The sequence below is a fragment of the Chiloscyllium punctatum genome, chromosome 1, assembly GCF_047496795.1.
Source record: "Chiloscyllium punctatum isolate Juve2018m chromosome 1, sChiPun1.3, whole genome shotgun sequence".
In the NCBI taxonomy this organism is placed as follows: domain Eukaryota; kingdom Metazoa; phylum Chordata; class Chondrichthyes; order Orectolobiformes; family Hemiscylliidae; genus Chiloscyllium; species Chiloscyllium punctatum.
In genome coordinates, this window is record NC_092739.1 from 165,407,337 (window position 1) to 165,418,898 (window position 11,562).

Consider the following 11,562-nt stretch of genomic DNA (forward strand, 5'->3'; position numbering starts at 1 on the left):
CTTTATCTTATGAACTTATTACTTCGCCAGCAATTTCTGTTGTTGAGTCAGAAGTTACGGCAGCATAGTTTCACAGTGTTCCCTCTGCTCACAGATAAGGTGAAGTGCTGAGAGATTTGTTCTCCCACCCAGCCCCCCTCTCCCTGCGTCCCTCTCATCTAAATGGTAATAAGATGATTGAATTAACATCAAGGTGCTGCCTACAGGCTGACGTTTCCAGGTCTCGGTAAACTGTAGCCCAGGACACAAGCAAGGCTTTTGAAAGCCCGCAGATGTTTTGGCATGGGTCGGGGTCATTATTGCACTGACAACACACCAGTGTGTTATAGCACTCCATCAATTAACTGCGCTTCTCCGGCGCACCTCTCAGATCTCTCAGCTGGGATTTAACAGGACAAGAGCCCTCCAGGGGGTCACTGACACATCACACCCCGCTCTATAAGGGCAAGTGGAAGTCCACACACTCAATCCAGACACACACCGACCCGTCTCATTGCTGGAGGGCTCGATTTGCTCCAAATTTGCTCTCTTGAGTTTGGGGACCCATTTGCCCTCAGCGATGCAGGTACCGGCTCTGACCCTGGGAGGTCTTGCCTACCCGCCTCCCTTCCCTCGCCCCCCTCTCTGCTCCGAATGCACCCCCAAACCCTTCAGCATCGACGCCCTCCTCTCAAGCCCTGCTCCCCCGGGACTAGCTTCCAGCCCCGCCGTCCCGCAGCCTCTGTACCCGGGCTTAATGCCTCCCCACGCCGGCTACCCTCTCTACTACGGGGCGCCCCTGCTCTACCGGACCAGCAGCTACAGGGAGGGTCACTACACACACGGTAAGAGCTCTCTGTCTTTCTCTCTCTCTCTCTCTCTGGTGCTGGGCTAGACACAGGACAGTTCTGAGATGTAGGTCCCAGTTTTTAATCCACATCTCCTGCTTCCAGAGATGAGAAACTTCAAAAGTGAGGACAGATTTAAAAAGTTGGGATTGTTCTCCTTCGCGAGAAAGCAGAGTGGAGAACTGGTAGAGGTTTTCATAGTCAGGAGTGGGCTGGATAGAGTAGATGGGGAGGAGCTCTTCCTGTTCATGAAGGGATTAAGACTACAACAAAACCTGAAAGAACCGTAGATGCTATAAATCAGAAAAAAAAAGAAGTTGCTGGAAAAGCTCAGCAGGTCTGGCAGCATCTGTGCAGAGAAATCAAAGTTAATGTTTTGGGTTCACGGGACTCTGATTTCTCTGCACGGATGTTGCCAGACCTGCTGAGCTTTTCCAGCAACTTGTGTTTTTGATTAAGGCTTCGAAGAGTTTGTTTTAAAATGACGTGGGAAGGGAATAAACAAAAGATTCTCACTCAGTGAGTCATACTGGACTTAAAATGTTGACTCTGTGTCCAATTCTGGTCACCCTGTTATAGGAAGGATATTACTCAGCTGGAGAGGGCTGAGAAAAGATTTACCCAGATGTTGCCAGGATTGGAGGGTTTGAGAAAGAAGGAGAGGCTGGAATAGGATGGGATATTTTTCACTGGAACGTGGGAGGTCGAGGGGTGACCTTACAGAGGGCAGGGATAAGGTGATTGACAGGTGTCTTTTCCCTGGAGTGGGGGATTTGATTCCTGATGAAGGGCTTTTGCCCGAAACGTCGATTTCGCTGCTCGTTGGATGCTGCCTGAACTGCTGTGCTCTTCCAGCACCACTCATCCAGTATATGGGGGATTTCAAGACAAGGGGAATGTATTTTTAAGGTGAGAGGAGAGAGATTTTAAAAGAACACGAGGGGCAACTTTTTTACATAGAGATTGGTTCTTGTGTGGACTGAACCTCCAGAGGAAGTGTGGATGAGGGGACAGTTACAGCATTTAAAATATATTAGGATGTATGAGAAATGTTTGGAGGGATATGGGCCAAGCGCAGGCAGGTGGGACTATGGTCAGCATGGACTGGTTGGAACGAAGGGTCTGTTTCCGTGCTGTATGACTCTGTGACTGTGTCCACTAATCTGCCAGCACTGCCCAGCACATACTGTTTTTATAACTTTTAAAGATAAATTGGAGCTTGGGGTGGGGGAGAGTAGCAATGGACAGCTCTCCAAAGATGGCACAAATGGCCTCCTGTGAATATGCTGAGAAAATGTGATACTTTTTTACTTCCATCAATATTGAAGGGGAAAACAGTCCTCAGTATTAGAGCAGATTTTTTTTTTGGTGGGGAGGGAGAGTTAGGATTTATTTGGGGCTGGGGGTGGGGTATCTTGTATTGAGCTGGTTTGGATAAGAAGGCATGCTCTTATCTCTATCTGTGTTCACCTCCCCATCCACAGAATATCCACTGGCCAGAGCTGCCCTCACTCCTCTCAAATCAAAAGGTGCCAAGTCCAAGCGGGTACGGACAATCTTCAGCCATGAGCAGCTGGCCCGTCTGGAGGAGGAGTTTGCACGGCAGCAGTACATGGTGGGCTCTGAGAGGCTTCTACTGGCAACTGCCCTGCACCTCAATGAATCACAAGTAAGACTGGTACCAGGCTTTAGGATCCTAACCTTGTGTGTGTAGATGTTGAGAGTGTGACAGTGTTTGCGAGAGAGTGTGACAGTGCGAGAGGGTGTGTGTGTGCATGTGTGACAGTGTGTGTATGAAAGATAATATGTATGTGTATATGTGTGAGAGTGTGTGTGTATGAGTGTGTATAAGATAATGTATGTACACGTATATGAGAGAGTATGTACGACAGTGTGTTTGTGAGTGTGTGTGCGTGTGCGCGCGCACGTGTGAGAATGTGTGAGTGAGAGCTAGTGAGCACGTATGTGAGTGAGTGAGTCAGTGGTACTGGACCATAGGAAACAGCAAGATCCCAAGTGTAGAACCTCAGATGTGCTCTGGGAGCTGGGCAGGTTGTGGTTGGTGGTCTGTATGGAAGATATGGGCGTGGATGCATGGGCTGTAGTTGTGCTTTAGAGTGTGTAAAAATCACCAGACCTACTGCCCTCATCAAATCAATCTGCTGAAGGTTGGGGGAGGGTGGGTTATTGGATTCTTTTCTCTTATTGCGCTCATACAGCCTCCTGCCCTCACTGAATGGGTGATGGAAATGCATTTCAGGGGCAGTTCGGAGTCAACCACATTGCTGTGGGTGTGGAGTCACATGTAGGACAGAGCGGGCAGATTTCCTTCCCTAAAGGACATTAGTGAACCAGATGTGTTTTGACCACAATCACTTCATGGTCATGATTAGAGTTTTAATTCCAGTTTTTTTTGTTGAATTAAAATTTCACCCTCTGACATGGTGAGATTCAATCCCAGGTTCCCAGACATTACCTGGGGTTTCTGAGTTACCAGTCCAATAACAATTCATTGCCTCCCCTCTGCAGTATTTCAAGAAGGCAGCTCATTCACACCTGCTCAAGAATAACAAGGAATGGGAAATAAATATTGGGCCCAGCCAGTGACGGACACATTCTGTGTCCAACCAAAAGAAGCTTAATGCTGAGTGCCTTTTCTGCTTCCAACTTTGATTCCTGTAAATGCACAGAGAACCAACAGAGTGTACAGCACAGGGATCTGTAGTCTTCCTGGTGGTTATACTCCATATGAATCTCTTCCCAGCCCCTCTAGCCCATCTCAAACTATCAGCATCTCTTTCAATTCTCTCCTTCCTTGTCCACAGATCCTGCTTCCTTCACTGATGATAACCAAATTACCCCCGGTGGTCGCAAGGCTCATTCCAGCCACTCTTCCCATAAAGACTTCTCACCTGATCGCATGGAAACAGGAGGAGGCCATTCAGCCCCTCAAACCTGTCACACAGGACAGTAGGAGCCATTCATCCCCTTGAGCCAGTCGCACAGGAACAGGAGGAGGCCATTCAGCCCCTCAAGCCTGTTACACAGGAAAAGGAAACCATTCAAACCCTTAAGTCTGTTACACAAGAATAGGAAGAGGAAATTCAGTCCCTGCAATCTGTTTCAGCAATTGCTTGGCTCAATGCTGTTCAGCTGTATATCCCTCAGTACCTTATTCCACACAAATAATAAACCATGACTTGTTGTAAAAAAAGTCATCCATGTGAGTTGATAGCTAGGCCAGTGCTTATTGCTCATCCCTAATTGCCCAAATGGTAGTTTAGAGTCAACCACATCACTGTTGGTCTGAGTCATAGTCAAGGACAGCAGATTTACTTCCCTAAAGGACGTTAGTGAACGAAGTTGGTTTTTACGACAATTGACAATGGTCATCCGTCAGGGTGGGATTCAAACCTATATCCTCGAGCATCATGCTGTGTCTCTAGATTATTAATCCAGTGGTATCACCACAACGCCATCATCTCGCCATACTAATTCCCTCATTTATTAAAAAATCTATCTCAGCCTTGAATATACTCGATGACCCAGCCTCGACAGCTCCCTGCCATAAAGAATCCTCACAGAACCATTACCCTATGAGAGAAGAAATTCCTTCTCATCTCTGTCTTCATTGGGTGATCCCCTATTCTAAGACTCCGTGTGGAAAAGGTGCTTCCTGATTTTGCTCCCTTAGCAGCCTTTCTCTAATTTTTAATGGTCTGGCTCTTTGTCCAGTGTGTCTCTACCAGAGGAAACGGTTTCTCTGTTTCGACTCTGTCACTAAACACTGACAACTGGTGGCATTTACTCATGGCTGCGATCTCTGGACCAGTGACTGTTTAAAAATGGAAACCTAAACATGGATTTGCGTCTGCATTGCCATTCAGTATGATCATGGCTGATCATCCTACTCAGTCCTCTGTCCCTGCTTTCACCCTTTGATCTCTATAACCCTAAGAACGGTATCTAACTGCTTGAAAATATTCAATGTTTTGGCCTCAGCTCCTTTCTGTGTCAGAGAATTTCGAAGGTTCACCACTCTCTGGTTGAATACATTTCTGCTCATCTCAGGCCTACCCCATATCCTTAGACTGTGACCCCTGGTTCGGGTCTCCTTGGTCATTGGGAACATGCTCCCTGTATTTGTCCTATCTATTCCTGTTAGAATGTTTCTATGAGATTCCCTCTCATTCTTCTAAACTCCTAGAATGTAATGCTAAAAGATCCAGTTTTTCTTCACACGTTAGTCCAGAAATTCTTGTCACACTTCCTCCATCGACAAAAGATTCTTCCTCCGATAACTGCACACTATACTCCAAGTGTGGTCTCACCAAGGCTCTGCACAATTGCAACAATCCCTGCTCCTGTACTCAAATCCTCTCACGCTGAATTAGATTAGATTAGATTACTTCCAGTGTGGAAACAGGCCCTTCGGCCCAACAAGTCCACACCGACCCGCCGAAGCGCACTCACCCAGACCCACTCCCCTATACTTACCCCTGCAACTAACACTACGGGCAATTTAGCATGGCCAATTCACCTAACCTGCACATCTTTGGACTGTGGGAGGAAACCGGAGCACCCAGAGGAAACCCACGCAGACACGGGGAGAATGTGCAAACTCCACACAGTCAGTAGCCTGAGGTGGGAATTGAACCTGGGTCTCTGGCGCTGTGAGGCTGCAGTGCTAACCACTGTGCCACTGTGCCGCCCACTAATGCCAATGCCAATCCATCATTTAGTTTCATCACTGTTTTGGAAAGGCACGGGACGAGGTGAGCTGGTGTGAAGGGCCCAGGAGAAGTCCCAGAGAAAGGGGAGGAGAGCACTGGCTCATGCACAATCGGAACCCCATGGCTCCCCCTGGGGGTAGTGTAGAGAGACTGCCCTGTTTAGGTGGGGCTTAGAGCCATGACTGACCACCACAGCCCAGTCTGTCAACTAACCAGACAGAAGGCTACTTCAAACCAATCACGTCCCTTGCTCATTTTAAGTACTATTTAGCATGACTAAGCACGCCTGAAGATGAGAGGTTGAGTAATTTTACAATTAAGACTGTCCACATTTTGTTTCTAAACCCGGATCTCGGATTCTTGTCACTTTATTACCTCCATCATTGAATGGCAGAGCAGACTCGATGGACTAAATGGCCTGATTTCTGCTCCTACGTCTTATGGTCTTATTTATCTTTGTTTCTTTCCCTCCCTCCCTTCCAATCAACAGGTCAAGGTCTGGTTCCAGAACCGAAGAATCAAATGGAGGAAACAGAGCCTTGAGCAGCAGCAGGCTAAGCTGGCCAGACTGGGTATTGTGGCTACTCAGGCCAGCCCGGACTCTCAAAGCACCGGCGAGGGACCATGTCCTGAAACCCAACATGAGGACCAGCCCTGAGATCCTGCAGGATGTTCATCACAGACTCTTAGCACATAGCTGTGTCCACACCAGCCACACCACTAACTATAACTTGTCAAGCCTGAAACGGGTGCAGTTGGTACCTACTGACTACCCACAGAGCAGGATCAAACCTGGGGCTTGTTGGTGTGTTCACTCACCGTTGTTTATAACATATTGTGTATTGTAAAATTAGTATAGATATACCTAATATATTACTGGAGCTTTAAAGGAGGCATCTTTCCATCTATGTCTATTTGTCTGTCTGTTTGTCTGTGTGTATGTGTGTGCATGTGTATATGTGTCTGTGTGCATGTATGTGTGCACACGTGTGTTTGTGTGTGTGCGATTGTCAGCATGTGTGTGTCTGTGCATCTGTTTGTGTGTGCGTGTTTGCCTGCGTGTGTGCCTGTTTCGGTGTGCCTATACATCTGTTTGCCTGTGTGGATGCAAGTGTCTGTGTCTATGTTTGTCTGTGCTCACCTCTGTGTCTGTGTGCATCTGTGTGCATGTGTGTCTGTTTGCCTGCGCATGTGTCTGTTTGTGTATGTCTATGAGGCTGTGTGCAATGATTTGCCTGTGTTGATGTTTGTATCTCTGTCTGTCTGTTTGTCTGTGTGCACCTGTGTGTGCATCTGCTTGCCTGTTTGTTGTCTATTTGTCTGTCTATGCATGTCTGGGTGTGTGCATCTGTTCTTGTGTGTCTGAGGTTATAGAATTATAAAATGATACAGTTCAGATGGAGGCCATTTGATCCATCATTTATCTGCCAGCTCTTTGAAAGAGCTGCTTAGTTAAATCCCACTCCCTTGATCTTTCCTCAAAGTCCTCAAAGGTATGTCCGATTTAAGTATTGAACAGATTGCCTTTGGAAAGTGACTATTAATATCAAGCAACACATTCCAGATCACAACAACTCACTGTCCGCAAAATATGCCCATGGCACCTCCGACTTTTTAGCCAATCCCCTTAAATCTGTGTCCCTCAGGTTACCACTCCTCCTGTTATTGAGATCAATTTCTCTCTGTTTAACAAAACCCTCAAAGGTTTTAAATATAATAAAATACCCTAAGGCATTGTTAACCAAACTTTGACACTGAGCTACGTGAGAAAATATGACTTGATCCAAGAGGTAGGTTTTGAGCAGTACATTAAAGGAGGAGAGAGGGAGGGAATTGGAGAGGCTAAGGGAGGGAGTTTTTGAGCTGAGTGTTTCAGAAGCTGAAGGCAAGGTTGCCAATGAACAATGAGGATGCTCAAGAGGCCAGAGTTAGATGAATGCAAATAACTGAGACGATGGGAGAGCTAGGGAAGATGACAGAGATAAGGAGCAGTGAGGGGATAGCTGGATTTAGAAATTAAGGATGACAATGTTTAAATTGAGGAGTTAGCTCTCATTTGAGCAATGTAGGTCAGTGTGCTCAGAGGAAGTGGGTGAAGGAGATTTGGTGATTTAGAACACAGGCAACAGTGTTTGAATAACCTCAAATTTATGGCGGTTGGAAAATGAGTGATTGGCCTGGAAGGTGCTGGAATAATCAAAGTCCAGAGGTAACAAACGCATGGGGTGAAAGGGCGAAGCTGGGCTATGTTACAAAACTGAGCAATCTTTGTGAGGATAGGGAGCTGTGGTCACAGGATCAGCTCGAGATCAGAAATGTCAGCTAGCTTGTGGAAAGACTGGCTTAATCTCCGGCGGTTATGAAGGACGCGAGGGAGCAGAGATTATGATGTGGGGTGGACAATATCTTCAGTGTGCACCCTCTTCAAAGCCTTGGCATCCTTCCTAAAATACAGCATCCAAACCAGTGCATTATACTCGAGCTGAGGCCGAACTAGCAATTCATTCTCTGTAAACATCGAAACGTAAATTCTGCCAAGCTGATAATGTTGCTCTGTGCAATCCCTGTGCTCCCTTGTTATCCTCAGCCCCTGCCATCTCAATATCAGGCTCCCATTTGTCCTTTTAATCTATTTCACCACTACCCCTCTCCATCCAAATCACCATTACTCTCTCGGAAAGTGGACTTCCAGGAAAATGGATCCAACAATCATACTAGACCCTTTGCTGTGTACATGGTAGATTTTGTGTTTTACATTCATACTGTTTTTAATAAAGTATTTTGGCAAATAAAGAAAATCTCATTAAATGGCAGCAGATTGATGCCTCTATGAATCTAACAGCCCAAGGACAAAATGGAACTGTCGAGCCACTGTGGGTTGAATGCAAAGCAAGAGCCCAATCAGCCATTGGACGTGTGCTTCAGCGCTTCCTCCTCAATCTCATTTTTTTGCTCCTTCCATAGGGTGGAGAAAATGTCTTCCTTTTAAGTTTGTGTCCGGTTCAACTTTTGAAAGTTCCAACAGCTTCAAGTAGACACCACATTCCAGATCAAAATAATTCACTCTATATTTGTCAACCCTCCCCTTCTCTCTGTTTCCTTACTAATCACTTGTGATATGTATCCTCTTATGACCCTACCTCCTGCCATCAGAATTTCCTTAACAACTCAATCAGTAGTCCTCATTATTTTGAATTGCTCCATCAAGTCTCTTCACACCTTTCTTTTTCCCACAGATAAGCCCAATCTAATCCTTACCTCAACATCCCAATGTTGCCCAACCTCATCCGTGCCTCAGTCCATCTGCTGCTGAAACACCCTTGTTATCTCTGGAGCTGACTATTCCAATCTACTCCAGGCCCATCTTCCACATTCTAACCAGAGGTCATCCAAATCTCTCCTGCCCTTGTTATAATTTGAAGAAAGTCACACTTCTTCCCTACTATGTTGGCTCCTCGTCAACTAATATCTCAATTTTATTCTCATCCTTGTTTCCAAATTGCTAATGTCCTTTCCACGAAACACAGCTGCTCCCACAACTGGGCTCTCCACTCTCTGTAATCCCCTCCAGCCCTGCAACTCTCCCAGCCATCAACCCTCCATATTCTCCATTTTTAATCGTTCCACCACAGGAAAGCTGTGCTTTGAGTTGTCTGGACAACAAGTTGTGGATCACTATCCTGAGGAAGGTTTTCTAAGATTACAAAGGAATCTTGATCAAATGGGTCAATGGGCTGAAAAACAACAGATGGGGTTCAATCTGAATAAATATGAGACATTGCATTTTGGTAAGAAAAACAAGGGCGGGGCCTTGGGTGATGTTGTAGAACAGAGGAATCAACAGATTCAGGTATATATTTCTTTAAAGCTTGCATCTCATATGGACAGGATAGTTCAAAAGGTATTTGGAAGGGGTGCCTTCATTGCTCAATCCTTTGAGTCTAGGAGTTGGGACATTATGTTGAGGTTTTACAGGGATATTGGTGAGGCCTCTTCTGCAGTACTGTGTCCAGTTGTGGTTGCTCTGTTTTAGGAAGGATATTATTAAGCTGGAGTGGGTTCAGAAGAGATTTACCAGGAGGTTGCCAGGTATGGAAGGTTTGAGTTATAAAGAAAGGCTGGATGGACTGGGACTTTTCTCACTGGAATGTATGAGATTGAAGTGATCTTATAGATATTTATAAAATAATAAGGGGTATAGATAGAGTTAATGGTAGCTCTCTTCCTTAAGATGGGGAATTTCAAGACAGGGGGGTAACATTTCTAAGATAAGAGAGATTTTAAAAAGGCATGAGTGGTAAATGTTTTACACAGAGGCTGGTTCGCATGTAGAATGAACTTCCTGACATGGATGTGGGTACAATTACAATATTTAAGACATCTGGATGGATACATAAATAGGAAAGGTTGGAGGGATATGGGCCAGGAGCAGGTAGGTGGGACTAGTTTAGTTTGGGATTATCTTTGCATGCACTGGTTGGACCGAAGGATCTATTTCCATGTTGCATGATTCTTTGATCTCGCTAACCCTTCCCCAGAACTCTTTACTTTCTTCCTTTCAGATACTTGTTTAAACCCACCACATTGACTGAGGATTTAGAGCTAAAATCTCAGTGGTTATGCATTAGCAACATAGGAAAAGGATTAGGCCAACTAAGGCTGCTCCACCATTCAATGAGATCATGGTTGATCTGATAACTCCACCTTTCGGCCTAACCACTTAATTTCCTTCCTAAATAAAGACCAGTCTGTCTCCGCATTGAATATGCTGAATGACCCAGCCTCAACAAGCCCTCTGTGGTAAAGAATTCCACAGATTCACTACCCCCTGAGCAAAGAAATTCCTGCTTATCCCTGTGTGACCCCGAATTCTGAGATCATACCGTCTCGTCCGAGACTCTTCTGCTAGTGGAAACCACCTGTACAAACAAAAGGTCTGGCACTCGAGTGATGCCTGAAGTCACTGCTGGGTATCCGTGAAGCAGGGAATTGACCATGTGGAGAGAAGATTTAGGAGGTGGTCACACCCCAGCTGAGAAGGGTGCAGGCATCTAAGGAATGGGTGACCACCAGGCAAATCAGGAGATTATGGAACGCGGTGCAGGAGAAATCCTGAGACTCAGTTTTCCACTTTGGTTGCTGGTGAGGGTGGTGTTCCCTCACTGAAGCCCACTCAGGGGCACTGAGAGCTCTGCTGTAAAGGAGGGAAGGAGGCAGAGGGGAAGAGCAGTACTGAGGGAGATATTTTTGTTTCTGGTCATAGGTTTTATTAAGACTGACAAGTATTTAGACTCAAATGCATCCAAAACTTTGAAACTTAATGGATGTCAGTTCCTTGAGTATTAGAATGCTTGACAAGACATATTAGCCAATCCAGTCACAGAGTCCTAAAGCACAGAGACAGGTCCTTTGGCCCAAACTGGTCTGTGCCGACACAATTGTCCACCTGTGCTAATACCATTTCCCCGCACTTGGCCCATATCCTTCTAAATCTTTCCTATCCCTGTATTAGACAATGGTGATGAATGGTTGTACTGTGCATTTAATTGATCTCTTCCACAGTTGGATCTGATGATATGTCGACATCTGAAGGAGCATTGTCAACACCAGGGAAAACGTTGTGCTGGTCAACCAGGCCCCTTTCTGATAATCGAGGTAAAAACAATGACTGCAGATGCTGGAAACCAGAATCTGGATTAGTGGTGCTGGAAGAGCACAGCAGTTCAGGCAGCATCCAAGTAGCTTCGAAATCGACGTTTCAGGCAAAAGCCCTTCATCAGGAATAAAGGCAATGAGCTTGAAGCGTGGAGAGATAAGCTAGAGGAGGGTGGGGGTGGGGAGAAAGTAGCATAGAGTACAGTGGGTGAGTGGGGGAGGAGATGAAGGTGATAGGTCAGGGAGGAGAGGGTGGAGTGGATAGGTGGAAAAGGAGATAGGCAGGTAGGACAAGTCCGGACAACTTTCTGATAATGGCATTGTGGATTTTTTCCAGCTCCTTCTCT

At 45.9% G+C, this 11,562-nt stretch overlaps 1 protein-coding gene across 1 annotated transcript; it reads left to right on the forward strand.

Moving 5' to 3' along the window:
• The first annotated feature begins 549 nt into the window (after positions 1-549).
• On the forward strand, positions 550-6,447 carry LOC140482778 (homeobox protein EMX1-like). Its single transcript, XM_072580386.1, has 3 exons — positions 550-824; positions 2,312-2,496; positions 6,051-6,447. The coding sequence occupies exons 1-3, from the start codon at positions 560-562 to the stop codon at positions 6,216-6,218; spliced, it is 618 nt and encodes a 205-aa protein (XP_072436487.1). The 5' UTR covers positions 550-559; the 3' UTR covers positions 6,219-6,447.
• Positions 6,448-11,562: the final 5,115 nt, after the last annotated feature.

What these genes read in the sequence shown, in the direction of transcription:
- LOC140482778 (XM_072580386.1), top strand. Translation starts at nt 560, where the DNA reads ATGCAGGTACCGGCTCTGACCCTGGGAGGTCTTGCCTACCCGCCTCCC. An exon ending in GGAGGGTCACTACACACACG is followed by an intron (nt 825 to 2,311) that starts GTAAGAGCTCTC and finishes CCCCATCCACAG; the next exon opens with AATATCCACTGGCCAGAGCT. An exon ending in TGCACCTCAATGAATCACAA is followed by an intron (nt 2,497 to 6,050) that starts GTAAGACTGGTA and finishes TCCAATCAACAG; the next exon opens with GTCAAGGTCTGGTTCCAGAA.